At 39.0% G+C, this 16,859-nt stretch overlaps 1 protein-coding gene across 2 annotated transcripts in view; it reads left to right on the top strand.

The window, feature by feature from the left end:
* DCC (DCC netrin 1 receptor) overlaps window positions 1-16,859 on the top strand; it is a 1,201,543-nt gene that overhangs the window by 1,158,995 nt on the left and 25,689 nt on the right. For both annotated transcript variants that reach the window (XM_051851212.3, XM_051851210.3), the window contains exon 27: window positions 6,707-6,919. In XM_051851212.3, the coding sequence (XP_051707172.1) occupies window positions 6,707-6,919 (213 nt within the window). The remainder of the gene's footprint in view (window positions 1-6,706; window positions 6,920-16,859) is intronic.

The following is a 16,859-nucleotide window of genomic DNA, read 5'->3' as shown; positions in this document are numbered from 1 at the left end:
AGTCTTTTCTTAACCTCCAAAATGAACTTGTCTCACCAAAAAAGAGAAGTTTTTATGTTAATATTATCTTTGTTAGATCACTATCCATAATATCATAATCAATACTAAGAAATCTTTTGATTTCTTCTGTATGCTGACCTTAATCTAGTTTCTCAAGAATGATGCTTAGAAGTAGAAGCTCTCATGCTGTCTTCCTCATTTCTATTACCCTGTTTACATTTTATTTAGGATATAGAAATTTCACATATACATATTTAGGAATATAGTAATACTTCGCAAACTACCCTCCCTCCCACCCACACTCCAACACTTCTTCCTCTTCCCTCTCCTATTTCCACTCTTAATTTTTACAAAGATCTATTTTCAGTTAACCTTACACTCACAAATTTAACATTACACTAAGTGCAGAGTTCAACAAACAGTATGTAGAAAAAAAAAAATTGTTCCTCGATAGGAGAGACAAGGGCTATAAACAAACATGGGTGCTCAAAAATGTCAATTTCATTTACAGACGTTATATTTTTGGTACTCTATTTGTTACCATAGATCAAAGAAAACATGGTATTTGTCTTCTGGGGACTGGCTTACTTCACTAAGTATAATGGTTTCCATTTGCATCCATTTTTTACAAAAGACAGGATTTCCTTCTTTTTTACAGCAGAGTGGTATTCCATAGTGTATATACAACATAATTTTTAAAAGATTTATTTATTTATTTGAAAGGCATAATTACAGAGAGGCAGAGGTAGAGAGAGAGGTCTTCCATCCAATGCTTCACTCCCTAGATGGCCACAATGGCAGGAACTGTGCTGATGTGAAGCCAGAAGCTTCCTCTGCATCTCTCATGTGGGTGCGGGGGCCCAAGGACTTGAACAGGTGCCCATATGGGATGCCAGCAGGGCCGGCCCCCATTATTTCTTTATCCAGTCATCAGCTGATGAACATCTGGGTTGGTTTCTATTCCCTTTTTAAAGGTACAGTTCCCTTCTGAAATGTTATTCATTGTTGTACAACATCTCATCTGATCTTTCCTTTTATTCTCTTGAATTGGTACAACATGCGAAACTGTTGTTTAATTATAAGGGAAATTATTCCAAAGTTTAAAGTTCAATGAAAAAGTAAGCTAGTTTAAAATTTGATACAAGATATAGTATTCTGGTGCATGATTTTTTAAGTTTTTAAATTTTTATATGATTGATTATTTGAAAACCAGAGAGAGTGAGTAGGGGAGAGATTCTATCCATTTCTTCACTTCCCAAATGCCTATAGCAGCTAGGGGACCTGGAATCCAAGAACTGAGAAGTCAATCCAGATCTCCTTCATAGGAGGCAGGAACCAGATACTTAAATCATCAAGTCATATATTAGCAGGAAGCTGGAGATAGTAGCCTGCACTAGTTTTCAAACCTAGGTACTACAATGTGGTACACAGGTGTCCTAACCAGGACCTTACTGCTAAGCCAAATGCCAGCCCTGCTGTGTAAGGCTGTGCATGTGAGGGGGCAGGGTATATGTGGGAAATCTCTGTACCTTTCCCTCAATTTCGTTGTGAATCCTAAATACCTCTAAAATATACAGTCTATGAGAAATTAATTAAAACATTGATTCTAGATATTTTAACTGATAATTTCTTAAAAATAATGATTACAAAATAAAGGTAATTATATAACCTTTGTATAATATACTTTTATTTTATTAGATAGAATCAGAAACAGAGAGATCTGCTGGTTCAAAATATAGATTACCTGATGTTTTATATATATATATATATATATTAAGGATTCTTAGCAGAGTGCTTAATAATTTTTGAAATTCATCTAAAATCATCAATCATTGGATAGCTTCCTCACCAAGTTTTTGTAGTCTTTAAAATTTATATTCAGTTGTTCATCAAGTATATTTTGAACAAAGTTATGTGCAATGCATAAGAAATAGGATCCAGTATGTATTTCTACGTGACTTCTTAGAAAAGAAGAGAAATAAATAAGCACCCTGTTTTGTAGGAAACCGCATATTCTTTAAATCACTGTCAGAAGCAGTTAACTTCCAGCCACTCAGTATCGGTTTCTAAATGCCTTGGAGAACACTTAAAACTCCTGTTCTCTCTCAAGCAGAAAACGTTTCATGACTCTGGGTGGAGATGTCTTATTAGTCACCTTGAGAAACTGACCAAGGCACACGTAAGGAAAGAAAACTTGGCTTTTCCAAGTGTGGAGACTCCTTCCTTCAGAGTTATCTGAAACGACTTTCAGTTTTACAAAAATAAAGAACTCAAGTCCTGCCCTAGAGAGTTCTGCTTTCTGAAGGCCCAGATAAAGCAGAATTTCTCTGTAGCCATAAAGGAAAGAAAGCAATAGTACTGCATGAATTTACATTACACATATGCGCTGACCCATCAGTAATGACTAATGTAGTTGTGATGGCCAAGTATTTCCTCCGCTAAGTAATTGCAGCTCTGCTCTGTGCCTCAGTGGGCCAATGAGTCATCCCCTGGGAAATAGTGAGCAGCACTATTCTTTGGACACCTCAGCAAACCGGGTAGTCTTAGGGCCTTGTTTCCACAAATCATTACGAAATCGGTGCCCTGGTTTCTCTTCTTTGAAGGAGGTAGTTAGTAGAAAGAGGGTTGAATGATTTTCTCAATAGCTTTCAGTTCTGACATCATCTTAGTTAATGGAAAGGCTGGTCTGCTTTATCCATGCCATTTTCTGCCCTAGTTCACCCCTGCACTGGAATTCAACCACTAAATGGAACTTGGGCTTGATAAAATCAGGAGTACAGCAGAGTTCATTGCAGGCTGTGAGGAAGTAGGGTTATACAGGAATATTGCCAGATGCTATTCTTCCAGGATTAATGAGTGAATTGAGATACTACAGGTGATCAGGTCTCATAATCTTTGCCTAGAATTATCGGTATGCTATATTTCTATCAAATATTGCCATTTTAGGTAGGATAAAAATTCTCATTTCCATTTTTACAGTATTTTTGCCAGTTATTCTGTAGCAATTATTTATGTATGTTGACATTAATTATTATAAAGCACCTTGAGATCTGACTCTGCTGTGCAATTGTAGGCTATTTTTACAATGAATTCTGACTGTTTCATCATTTGAAAATGAGTACCTTGCCAGCATCTATTTGATTCCCACTCTGTACTCCAGTTTGCATAGAGGAAGTCTGTACTTGGTGGGTAGACACAGCTTTTCTTTGCTTTCAGGGCTCTTAGCACACCTAACTGGCATGTCCCTGAGCCAATGTGCCTCAACAGGCCAAATAGGCTCATTCGAAATGAGAGAATTTCTCTGGTGGAACAGTTGCTTTTGTGTTTAAGGTTTTTTTATTGTCTTAAATGCTAATCCATTCTGAAAAACATTTTATTTTGCTACACTAAAAATATCCGAATCATGAATTATCTACAGAACTCCTATACCTTGCCCATTGTATTCATTTGGAACAACAACAAAATTGTCTCTCACGAGTTGTTGTTACATTTAGTCCTGAGGCTTGGCCCTCCCATCCCTACGTGGTGCGTTAGTCTCCTTCCTTTTCTATATATTGGTGCTACAGATGAATTTCACTGAGGGCTGAGTCATCTAAGTTAAGAGCTACACTGTGGTGACCCCAGTAGGAATTAACATAGGCAGCTGAAAGCCCAGGGATAGAGGACAGAGAATTGCTGTTTCCGGAGATGCTGATGAGGAACAATTCCATGAAGAAGGATTGCACTGGGAATGGACAAAAGAATTTCAGTGACTTCATCACAATGTATGTGTGTATGTGAAATATGAAATATTTATCAAAATATGAGAATTTCAGAGGGCTGAAAAAAGTTTAAATTTTATTAAACTTATAATAATAATTTAACTTAGATCTCTTTCATTTTGAAAATGTGAAAGAAATGAAACAATAAAAAGGGAAGAATTTATGAACATGTTGTTCCTTTGTTGGCTAAATTAGTTTTAAAAACATAATGTATATTAATCATGATCCATCTTCAATGAAGTTACCCAAGGCAGATTCCTAAAAAAGATGGTGAAATTAATTTTCCAGGACATATATACATATATATATATATTTTTTTTTTTTTTTTGACAGGCAGAGTGGACAGTGAGAGAGAGAGAGACAGAGAGAAAGGTCTTCCTTTTGCCGTTGGTTCACCCTCCAGTGGCCGCCACGGCTGGCGTGCTGCAGCCTGCGCACTGCGCTGATCCGAAGGCAGGAGCCAAGTGCTTCTCCTGGTTTCCCATGGGGTGCAGGGCCCAAGCACTTGGGCCATCCTCCACTGCACTCCCTGGCCACAGCAGAGAGCTGGCCTGGAAGAGGGGCAACCGGGACAGAATCCGGCACCCCGACTGGGACTAGAACCAGGTGTGCCAGCGCCGCTAGGTGGAGGATTAGCCTATTGAGCCGCGGCGCTGGCCCCAGGACATATATTTTTAATGTGATGATATAGATCTGTTAATAAGAACTAGCCTACTGGATATCGGGAAACACACACACACACACACACACCAGAAGTGGCCTTGGGAAGTTCATCCATGACACAGAGGACCAGAGCAACTTTCAGTTAAGTGGTAGAGAAATCATAGAAAGTTCCCCAAATTTTCCCCCATGAGATGATCAACTCCTTCTGAGGAATCATCTTCTCCATGCCAAGGATCACTCTAGGGCTCTTTCTGAAAAGGCCTTTATTCCCTCCTAAGCATTTCCTGAATTCTTTAACTGTATCCTTTGGAGACTGTGGTTTGAAAGAAATGTTAGCCATGAGATCCACCTTAAAGTAGCCCTTGTTACGGGAACAAGGAGTGAGTGCAAAACTTAGGGCACCATTCCCAGGTCAGGAACACAAAGAAACTCATGGTTGGGCATTGCCTAAGTAAAACCTGCACAAATTTCATTGTTTCTAAAAATATATTCCCAACCATGACCGAACCAAGGAAGAATACAGACCCACAAGCATTTCTCTCCCCTTTACAGTCTGAAAAGCAATGTTGCCACTTATGGCATATCTGGAGGGTTCTCTCCAGTTTGTTGCATTGATCAATTTCTCATGTTTGATGGATCTGTTATGAAATTCCTACCTACTTCTGATTCTAGTTGTTATGTGGTATACCTTATCCTCTGACATTCCTGTATCTTCAGTCTGTGAATAGTGTCAGCCTGGAGAAGACTGGTCACCCAGTGCACCTGTAACCCCTTCTGAGTACAGAGAGTGATTACAAATACCCTCTGAGGATGCACCTAATGTTTGCCTATATTCAGCGTTATGGCTGGATCTTACCTTCCTTATATCACCACTCCCTCCAGCATTATAAAATGTCTTATCTTGTCTGCTTTGTGATGAGATTAGTGAGCTCTTCAGGAGTTGTCTCAAAATTATCTTACAAGCTATCTTGAGATATGTCCTGGTTAAAAGAGTCTCTTTCTAAAGTGAGACATTGTCTTCTATCACTGGTTTTTTTTTTTTTTTTTTCTCCAATTTACAAGTTGTTTTTTTTTTTTTTTTTTCCCTAATTCACATGGATAACTGATATGGAACTCTTTTCAATTGCAGTTTAGCCTGGACCTGTTCCCTGTGAATATGAATGAAGAATTAAATTTGAGTCACTGGGGATGTCCTTAGCAAGAGAAATTGCCCTGAAAATATTTCAGTCTAACTCAACTCTATTCTCTAGAGAAAAGGTGTATTTCCATATACAAAACCATCCAAATGCCCATAGGCTGTCACAAATGCCTATGAGAAACCTCTTCAATGATCATAATCTGCCTGAAAATTACAAGGTTTGCTACCAAAGAGGAAAAATTGCAATTCAGCATTCAGGCAACTTGTTCCAACAGAGTCATCTCTCATATAAGTTTTAGCTGGATGTGCCTCTATTTTGTTATGGAAGATAATGATAGTGGTTATTATTTGTATCATTTTATTAGCAATGCTTCTGAGCACCCTGTAACTTGGATTTGTTTGACAGTTGACATGGCATGTTTAAATCACAGAAAAATTGGCATATTGGCTGGTAGATAATCATGCAGCTGTAACTGGGTTTGCTACATTGAATTTCACTGACATTGCTACTTATGAAAGGAGAAATAACTCTTTTTTCTCGCTTCATCACTTATGATTACAGGGCCCAGACAGTTCAGGCAATATAGTAAGTGCTGAATATATTTTACTGTTCTTCCTGAAAGATAGATTCCTGCCCTGCTGGTCTAATTCTATCATTTAGAGGGTAGCGCTGGGGCCAGCACTGTGGCGTAGAGGGTAAAGCTGCTGCCTGCAGTGCCAGCACCCTTTTTGGGAGCCAGGTCATGTTCTGGCTGCTTCTCTTCCAATACAGCTCTCTGCTATGGCTTGGGAAAACAGTACAAGGTGGCCCAGGTGCTAGGGCCCCTGCATCCACATGGGAAACCCAGAAGAAGCTCCTGGCTTCTGATCAGCCCAGGCTCGCTCTGTTGCTGCCATTTGGGGAGTGAACCAGAAGATGGAAAGATCTCTCTCTGCCTCTCAAATAAATAAACAAATATTTAAAAAGAGAGTAGTGCTATCATATTCTATCAACATATAAAGGTAGAAGAATCAGTATTTTCATAACATGCAGGAGAGATTGGTTCCTGTCATTTCTCTGAACTGATGCAGGGATTCTTTAGGTGTCTTAGGGAAAAGAAGCTTGTTTGAAATAATCAATGGATTCTCTTGTCCCCCACTGCAGCAATAAGTGAAGGACCAACCACCCAGCAACCACCCATGCTACCCCCAGCTCAGCCCGAGCATCCCAGCAGTGAGGAGGCACCAAGCAGAACCATCCCCACGGCCTGTGTTCGACCGACGCATCCACTCCGCAGCTTTGCTAACCCTCTGCTACCTCCGCCAATGAGTGCAATAGAACCGAAAGTCCCTTACACACCACTTTTGTCTCAGCCAGGTAAAGTACCTTTGGTTTTCATTTCCAATTGTTGTTATTGTTAGTGCCTCTACTTGGGTACCTGAGAGGGCCCAAATGCTTGAATGTCTTCGTAATGCTGATTATGTGCGCACTTGCTGATACAGATGTGTATAGTCCAATGCTTAATCATCTGCCTTAGAAGCAACTAGCTCTTTGTAAGTGCTTTATATCCCTATAGATAGCTGTCCATGAATCTTGCACAAGCACTATTTTTACTGGGCAGCATGTATCCCTGACTCTTTATTCTGTCACATGGGTCCTAAATGTAAGGCTAGACTCCAAGACTAGAGTTAATGGTTAAAAAAAAAAAAAACTGCCAAAGTACTTCTTAGGAACAAGCATTTAATGTAATCATTCTGTTGTGTGCCTTTCAACAGTCATCTTTCAGGGGTTTGTATTATTTCAGAGTACAGGAGGAGAAATGAGTATCAGAAAATGTATAGAGTTCAACTTCCTAATTTTAGAAATACCCAAAAATTTAGATATATAAGATTTGTTACTTCCTATATATCATAGATATGTTACTTCTATGATGCCTGTCTAAGGAAATCAAATGGCAAGGACGATAACCAGAACCAAGGATGTTTTTATCACCTCGGTTGGTTTCTAATGGGATTGACCCAGAGCACCATTTTGTTTTTATTATCTTTTTGGGAAAGAGAAAAGTGGGGTAAGAAAGACAAGACAGAGAAAGAAGTAAGAGGAAAACATTCAGCTAGATAAAATGATGTGTAGATACATACAAAGATATATGTAATCCATAAAATTATTTGGAATATCAGTATAATTCTAAACAACCCCTGTATGTGACCCTTAAGATAGTAGATTTCAGTAGTTGTAAGTAACTAGAGCTATACTCCTTAATAAAGACAGGCAGCTGGAGTCAGCCAGTGTACATTGTTCAAATACATTTGAAGAATTTTCTGTTACTCAGAATCCACACCCACAACAATTTCTGTCATTGCATTAGTACACAAGCCTCCTGTTAATGGTAAAAAATTAGAAAAGTCTAATTCCTATGCACTATCTTTAATTCTACTCCTGGCATCACATTATTTGATTTGTGTGCCCCTCTAACTCCTAATGTTCACATTTATGTGGTGAGTGGTATGGTGCTCAGCTGGCAGCCCCTGGGAGTTGGGGTGGAGCACAGAGGCACAAGGGATTCTACTGCTTGGGATGTACACTGCATGATGATATCTGCCCAGTCATAGCCCTTTGAACCATAAGGAAGCCCATTAGGACTTAGGACCACCCAGCACTGTCCAAGTCCCTCCCTCCAACTCTTACGTGCACATTCCATATACATATTATGGGGAAAATCTGCTGCCCTATGTGGCATAGAAACTATGAGGTCTTTCACAATTAAGATAGAAACCATTTTAATTATGTTTGTTTTTTTGAAAAGCAGATTGAGACAAATGTCTTCTGCCTACTGGTTCATTTCCCACAAGACTAAACAGCTGGGGCTGGGCCAAACCAAAGACAGGAACTCCATCCAGGTGTCTTACATGGGTGGAACTTAAGTGATCACTACCACCTACCAGGGCGCTTATCAGAAGGAAGCTTGAGACAGGAGTGGAGTCAGGACTCAAACTCAGGCATGCTGACCTGGGACGTGGGCCTTCCAAATGACTTCTTAACCACACTGCCAAATGCCTGCTCCAAGAAAGGGAAAATTTTAAATAAGAAAATCAGGAACTGCATTGAATGAGTGAGTTAAGAGATTGCTGCCTAGTGAGGAAGAAGACCTTGTAGGAGATCATGGTTCAGGCTGGGTGACAGGTGAATTGCAGCTACTCACAATACCTAGCCCATGCTTCTGAAGCCTGAACACTCCCTGGGCCCCTCAAAACTATTCTGAGGTGGCTAACGGTCTCTATCCCATTTTACAGATAAGAAAACTGAAACAGAGAATTGAAGTAGCTTATTTAAGTCTACACAGCTAGTAGTAAATGATGCATTTCCCCACCTTTTTTGATTTTAGAAAATAAGTTTTCGAATTTTAGTAACTCATTTGTACCGCTTAGCTTATATCTAATTTATTGAATGACAAGATCAAAAACTAAAGTATTAAATGTAAGCATTCTAAAACTGATATAGAAATAACCATGAAGCATCTGAAATAGATTTGTCTTAAGGAATATGATTTCCTTACAAGTTTTCCTCTCATATTTGAATGAGAAAAGGTAAGAGGCTTACTTGTGTATACTAAAAAAGACCAATTTTGAGATGTTAAAAAACTACATTACTTTATAATGTTAGCTATCCTCTCTGCCTGAAAATAAAGATTTTTGTTTCTTTTAAAATAACTATTATATATAGAAAAAAGCTAGAGGTGATATTCTGAAGACCAATTTAAGTGAAAATTTTACTGTAGCAATGAGGGTTTGGAGCCCAGGGTTTGTACTCTTGGGCTCTGTGATAAAAAAAAAATGATCAAAAAGAACTCCAAGGGATGAGTACCTGGCACAGTGGTTAGGATTCCTGATTCCACATTGAGTACCTTGGTTCAATATCCAGTCCTGCTGCGGATTCCAGCCTCCTGCGTATGTGTATCCTGTGAGGCAGCAAGTGACAGTCAAGTAGTTTGGTCCCTACCACCTATGTGGGAGACGGGGAGTGAGCTCCTGCACCCAACACCAGCTGCTGCAGGCACTGGGAGTGTGAACCAGCACATGGAAGCATTTTTCTCCCTCCCTTCCTGTATCACACTTTCTAATAATTCAATAATTTTAATTTAATTACAGAAAGAACATCTGATAATAGATGGAACAGATTGACATTTTTTCTAGTTATTATTTTCTTCTAATTACAATACATCTGACATAATGCAGCACACTTGAGTGGACTCTGCCAGTCTGTTGTTCTGTGTACCACATGTCTGAGGCGGCATTCTCTACCCAGAGGCGGGCGATATCTGGTTTGCTTGTACTTCCATTGTGCATTTATGAGCCTTCATTTGCTTTGCTATTGTTCTTGTTTTTATTTGAACTGTTCCTCACAAGCCATCTCTCCTTTCATATGTCCCCATGTCTCTGGTTTGATTTTGCAGTTTTCATAATTCCCCTTTCAATGCCTCCCTCGCCCCTCAACATGAGGCATTCCCCGCCTTTCCATTGGAATTACTAAATGTCTTTCTTCTTCATGTTTCTCCCTCATTGTCTGCCTGTGATTCTTGCTCATTTCTTAATGCCTTACCTCCTGATTTTCAAATAAGTTCTCCCACATTGCTCCTGACACATGGTAAATAGTATGCTTTTAAAAGAGGCTGATGTTTACTTATTCTAATAGAAAAAGAAAATTAGCAGACTGACAAATGTATTAGCTGTGACATTAACTACATGCTTCTTAGCCTAAAAGACGAAATACTTAGAGCTTTCAACAAATTTTAATTCAAAGAAAATCATTACTTTAGTCAAGCTGATGGATGAAGTAAAGTCATTCTCTTGTCGGCTTAAAAAATACCTGAAATAATTTTAATCTGGATTTCACAATAGAGGACTGCATAATTAGTAATGAATTTATCTTTACTTCCTGCAAGTAATTACTGTAAAAATTGGAGCAATGCTTCATATTACCATATTTTAAAGAACATACCAAATGAGAGGCCCCTTCTATCTTGAAAGCTTGGACATTACGATCAGTGGAGAAACTCTTTCCACTCTAACTCCTGTGTGTGGTTTTTCGTGGGCAGCATCAAGGGTCTGTGCCTCAGTTTGCCTCCTGCTAAGGCATGAAGAACTATGCTGCAGTGGTTATACATGAGATTCAGGGGCACATTGTGTGCATTAACTGTGGGGTTGGAGTATTTCTGCAGTAAGTGGTAATTAGAAAGTCATTCTTCTGTCATAGCGACCACAATTCTGCCTACCTGCAAACACAAATTCTTTCTTTTTTTTTTTTTTTGCCCTTCTACCTGCCGAGTTGGAAATGTAGCTTACTAGTCTCTGCGGTATTTATGGTGTTTCTTACAGTTTCATCATTCTCTCGTGATAGAGTAGTTATGTTCTGAAATGCTTCATCGTGGATGTAACAACCATGTGGTCATTGCACAGTTCAAGAAGGCTGGGATCTTGTACTTTGCAAATCACAGATGTGGACATATAAGTGATTTGGCTTTGTCCCCTTTCAAGTTAAATAGAAAATGTTTGATGGAGTGTTAGGCTTATTGCATTATAGATCTGACATAAATTCTACAAAGGACCACGATACGTTTAATAAAAAAAAAAAAACTCACTAGTGCAAATTCCTTTTAGCTGTGAAATGATCATCTGCACTTTAAATGAACCTGGGTTAGGAAATCATTTGTCTTCTGGGGCTGTAATTCTTAAGGGAAAGAAAATGTGACCTCTTAACTAGTGCCTTGTGTATCCTAACACACTTTTATAACATCAGCGCTCTGCAGCTCTTGCATCTTGCTCAAGCTTCATAAGTGCTTTATTGTTCTCCATTTACACATTGCATTTCTGCAACATACATATTTATAAAAGCAAAAGCCCAGAGCATTCTTATCTTTTCAATCTTCCAGGGATCGATATGTCGGTAGCATGACAAGACCCAAACTCACTGCATTGTACTGCAAAATTGAGTTTGATTTTCCCCCTGCAAATTGTGGCATGTGCTCCAATTTGTCTGAAGATTGAGGACAAGGGTGGGGGTAGCTGACAGTGGACAGAAAAGACAGTTGATTTAGATTTTCCGGCTGGATGGGAAATCATGTGTTCCTGTTGTAACCTGATCTTTTTGGCAGACATTATTTCAGTAAATATGCTATCACAAAAAGCTGCCAATAAATCACCATCACACATTAGTACAATTGTCTTCTCTGAGCTACTTTTAAGCCACCTTTGGAAATGTTTATCAGGGATACCACACGGGCGTTCCCTTTTGCTAAAATCAGTCACAGGCCCAGATCATGGGAGATCAGACATCCCTCAGCAATTTTTAAGGTCAGATCAGATAAATCATTGGCATAGCTAAGTAGATGCGTTAATTTGATATTATTGGAATCAATGCCTCTAATCTACTGTAGAGTGAACAAAATCACACTACATCCTATTACATAAATTTCATCTCATATACAAGTCCATTTGCATCTTCTTGTAAATATCTCCTTGAAGTTTTCCTGCTCTCACTCCCAACAGATTTTTATATTTATTGTTTTTTTTATTGGAGAAAGAAAAGAACAAAACAGAGCACTAGCTCCCATATAGGGATTGACCCCTCCAATGTCTAGGACTGTGTTAAAGGTGAAGTCAGGAGCCTGGAACTCAATCCAAGTCCCTCCCATGGGTGGCAGAAACCCGATTACTTGACCTATCTTTGCTGTTTCCTGTTGTCTGCATTAGCAGAAAGCTGGATTCAGAAACCAAAGCCAGGTATCAAAACTAAGTACCCTGATATGGGACTGTGCCAAATATCTATCTTGGGATATTTTTAAATAGATGAAATTTGATTTGATTTAGAGTCATCAACTAGAACTATCCCTTGGTAAAATGTAATTAAGGAAAATTTTCTTTCAATATTATTAATATTTGTGACTCTGGAATTTACCTGGTGTTTATTAGAGGAAATTAGTATTTCCTTCAGTATGGAAATAGGAAAGAACTCTGCTAATTGCCTCAAAGATAGGGAAGCATTTTCTAAAGGAGATGTTATGAAAAGCAAGTGACAGATACCTAGCTTATAGGAAATTAATAAGGTTAATGCTTTATAATTTGTGCCATTTATGGTTTATAAAGGACATTTCTAAGAATGATAATTACCACACAGAGGTAGATGTAGATACTCAGAGAGGTTTAGTACCTTGTAGTTTTTCCAGGATGATATGTCATTAGTCCTGGGACCTTCATCCAAACTCTTACATGTAAGAACCGTGCAAATATTTGAGATGAGAAGCTGAATTTCAATACACTTCTTTGGTTTTACATCTAATGATGATTTTAGATGAAGCAAAATAACTAGACAGTAAAAGGATCAGATATTGATGATAAAGGCAAATGAAATACTTCCCAATTCATGATCATTTGATCTTAAAATGCTAAATCAGCTGAACCATAAGCAAGCATCCACAATGTTTGTAAAAAGAGGGATACAGACCAGAGGAAATGAAGCACCCTGAGGACCATGGTCTCTACTGTGCCAACCACCGAAGTGGTTTAGCTCCTCAGATTCTTATTTTTTCTCATCTACAAAATCAGCTGGCCTCTCCCCTAAAAAGAGGAACAGAATATAGGAAGTATGACGTAGGAAATGCAGCAATCATAAGTAGAGCAGAAATAAGGATGGACATTTTCCCTGTATTTTTTTCTTTGCTTTGTGAAAGAATATAAGAGAAAGGTCTTAGTTTGAGTAAAGATTCTGAATGTCTTAGTGTTCGTTGCAAATCTTTTAAGGAGTTGACAGAGCTCTTTACAGTTCATCAATTAGTGTCAGGTTCCAGGTACCTTCTTTGGTAAGAGAGAGAGATACTGAAACAAACAGTGTTCACATAAACCTCAGTGTTAATAGACTACGGAAAATGTGTTACAAAAAATCTGACACACTGAAAACATGCAAAAATTCCTTATGGCATTAAAATAAACTGATGACCATATTTCTAAACATATGGCCAGTAATATCTAGAAGATTGTGTAGAGAACACTGAGAGCGCCTACTCTTTCTGAAGGACTATAACTTTTGTCTTCCTGGAGGGATGTGAGGAAAGATTCATGCACCATGTCAAGCATTGACTTTCCCTTGGGCTGGAAGGATGATTGATGTTCTTGCCAGAATCTCTCTATTTACCAGAAAGACAAGGTTAATAAAGAAGCATGCCTTTATCTATTTAGTAAAAGTGATTGTAGCAAGTTTGTTTTTGTTTGGTGGACAACAAGGGTAAGTAAACCCAACTGACTTCAAAACACAAGAAACATATTATGACACAAATATATGTTCATGCAGGCTTATTGGACTAAAAGAACTCACAATGACTTTATTTCAGCATCTCTTCTTAAACATTTCCCTTCTAACACATCCTTCTTCCACACTTCCCATGCTTTTACCTAACAAGTATTTTTCTACTTTTGTGATCACCTGAATTGTAATTTTTCTATAAGAGACTATTTTTTTTTACTTATTTGACAGGTAGAATTAGACAGTGAGAGAGACAGAGAGAAAGGTCTTCCTCCCCCCCGCCCAAATGGCCACTTCCTCCTGGTCTCCCACACAGGTGCAGGTACCCAATCACCTGGGCCATCCTCCACTGCCCTCCCGGGCCACAGCAGAGAGCTGGACTGGAAGAGGAGCACCGGGACTAGAACCCGGCGCCCATATGGGATGCTGGCGCCGGCCCAAGAGACTGTATTTTTTGAGCTGAACAAATGCACTAACCTTCTATTCTTTTAAAGTCAAAGTTTGCTAATTTCACCTTTGTTTTCATTCAGTATTGCATTAAAAATTATAATTACTTATTTCTTTCTTTCCCTTTGCCCTCTGGGGCAGTAGAGAAACAAGCTGTTCTGTACACAGTCTGAGCAGATACCCAATATGTGCAGGACTAATGGCAGATGGTGGGACCCTGAAGAGGGAGGAGAGTCCTGCTCCTTTTCCAGGTGTTTTTGAACAACTGGAATAAGGTGTAACTAACAGAGCACATCCTGGGGGAAAATAACATCTCTTTCAGACCTATTTCCTCTGCTCAACTGGCCTAGTTTCCCTTGAATAAATGATTTACCCTCTTTCCACAACTACAAGTGGAGAAACTTAAATTGAGCTTGGAAAGGGTTTGTTTCATGATTTTAAGGAATCCAGGTATGTAAATATGCATAAGACCAGTTAAAAATGTTAGAGAGCAAGCATTTGGCCTTATAAATAATATGCAATGATGATGCTGATTAAAGGGCAGGAATTTGGTAAAGATGTTAAGTCACTGCATGGATGCTTACATTCCATACCAGAGTACCTGGTTCAAGTCCTGGCTCCTCCAGTTCCATTCTATGTTGCCAATCCTCACTTTGTGAGGTGGCAGAGAATGGGTCATGATCCTGAGTCCCTGACACCAATGTGGTAGACCTGAATGGAGTTCAAGTTCCTGGCTTCTGGCATTTGGGGAGCACACCAGCAGATGGAAGAGCTCTATTATTTTTCAGTTTCTCTGCCTTGTAAATAAAATGAAAATAAATTAACTAAAATTTAAAACAAAAAATTATGATTAGGATGCATTCATCCCATATGCAAATATCTAGCTTTGATTCCTGGGAGACCACCATGATGGCTCAAGGAATTGAGTTCTTGCCACCCACATTGGAGACCTGCACTGAGGTAGTGGCTCCCGGTTTTGGTCTGCCCAATCCCAGCTGTTGTAGGCATTTGAAGAGTGAACCAGCAAAGATGAATTCTCTCTCTTTCTCTGCCTTTCAAATTAATAAATTTTTAAAAGTTAGCCCTGACTTTTTTTTTTTAAGATGAAATTTATTTATTTGAAAGAGTTACAGATAGAAAAGTCAGAGACACAGATCTTCTGTCTACTGGTTCACTCCCCAGATGGTTACAACGGCCAGGGCTGAGCCAGGCAAAAGCCAGAAGCCCAGAGCTTCAGCTGGGTCTCCCACACAGGTGGCAGGGGCCCAAGTACTTGAGCCATTTTCCATTACTTTCCCAGGTGCATTAGCAGAGAGGTGAATTGGAGCATCCAGGTCACAAACCAGTGACCATATGGGATTTCTGCAGTACATGTGGTGGCTTTACCTGCTATGCCACAACACTGGCCCCTGAAATCACTTTTGAGTTATCTCTATTTTAACTTCTCTATGACTTAGAGATAAAGATGAGTTAGTGTCTGAATTTGAATTCCAGTTCTTCTACCTTGGGTCCCTGCCGCACATGTGGATTACCAGGTTTGAACTCCAGCCCTCTAATGTCTTGCTAGTCCAGCCTCGTCAATTGCAGATACCTGGGGAATGAATCGGCAGTTGGGAAGCCTCTGTGTTTTTTTATTTTAATCTTTTTAAATTTTATTTAAGGTATACAAATTTTGGGACATAGTGATACTTCCTACCATATCCTCCCTTTTATCCACGTTCCCACCCTTTCTCCTCCTCCCTCTCTTATTTATTCCCTCTCAATTTTTACAATGCTCTACTTCTACTCTGTTTACTTTACTATAGTCATAAGATCAACCCTACACTCAATAAAGAGTTCAACAAGTAGTAAGAAGGAAAAAAAAAACTTTTTAAAACTTAGTATAGAATCCATAAGCTTCAAATTTAACAATCAAATGATGAATTATTTGATAAGCTAATTTCACTAGGCCCCTTATAAAATGAGTCCAGTGACATTTTAAACACTTGATATAAGAAGCAGGGAGATTGAAAGGTAGGATTCACAACTCTCCATGGTAAATTTTCTCCCAATGATGAACTCCCACGGGGAGTTGGATGTGGTAGTCGTCATTCTGTGTGTCACCAGAGCCCTCATCTCCCCACAGATACTGAATCATTCACAGACATACGCCCTGAAATAGTCACTTATCATTCGCTGAACATTTCCAATTCCACCAGTGTCACACCAGCGTGAACAGCATATGCAATCTATAAAACAAATTTTACAATTTTTCCAGTGATAATGAGGGTAAGTGGACCTATAAACAGTGCTGTTACAAATCACAGAGAATGCAAGGTAACAAAATGTCTGACCATCTAAAAAGTTAAATGGTATTACATAATTTCCTGAAAGGTATCATCATAAATCATTTATTGGTTATAAAATAAGTCTAAGGAGCAAATATGTGTGTCAGGAGGCTGGGTGATGGTAGAGAGGGGTTAGAAGAAAGGAGAGTTTAAATTAAACAAATTCTCCAATAAATGAGCAAGTAAAGGCTTCCTTTACCTGCGTGTGTATGTGTATTTGAGAGGAGGAGAGGGATCTTGCATCTGCT

This window comes from Oryctolagus cuniculus, chromosome 10 (assembly GCF_051225735.1).
Source record: "Oryctolagus cuniculus isolate XC-2025 breed Fujian yellow rabbit chromosome 10, ASM5122573v1, whole genome shotgun sequence".
Lineage (NCBI taxonomy): Eukaryota > Metazoa > Chordata > Mammalia > Lagomorpha > Leporidae > Oryctolagus > Oryctolagus cuniculus.
The sequence above is the reverse complement of the archived record's forward strand: the minus strand, read 5'-3'. Positions and strand labels throughout refer to the sequence as shown.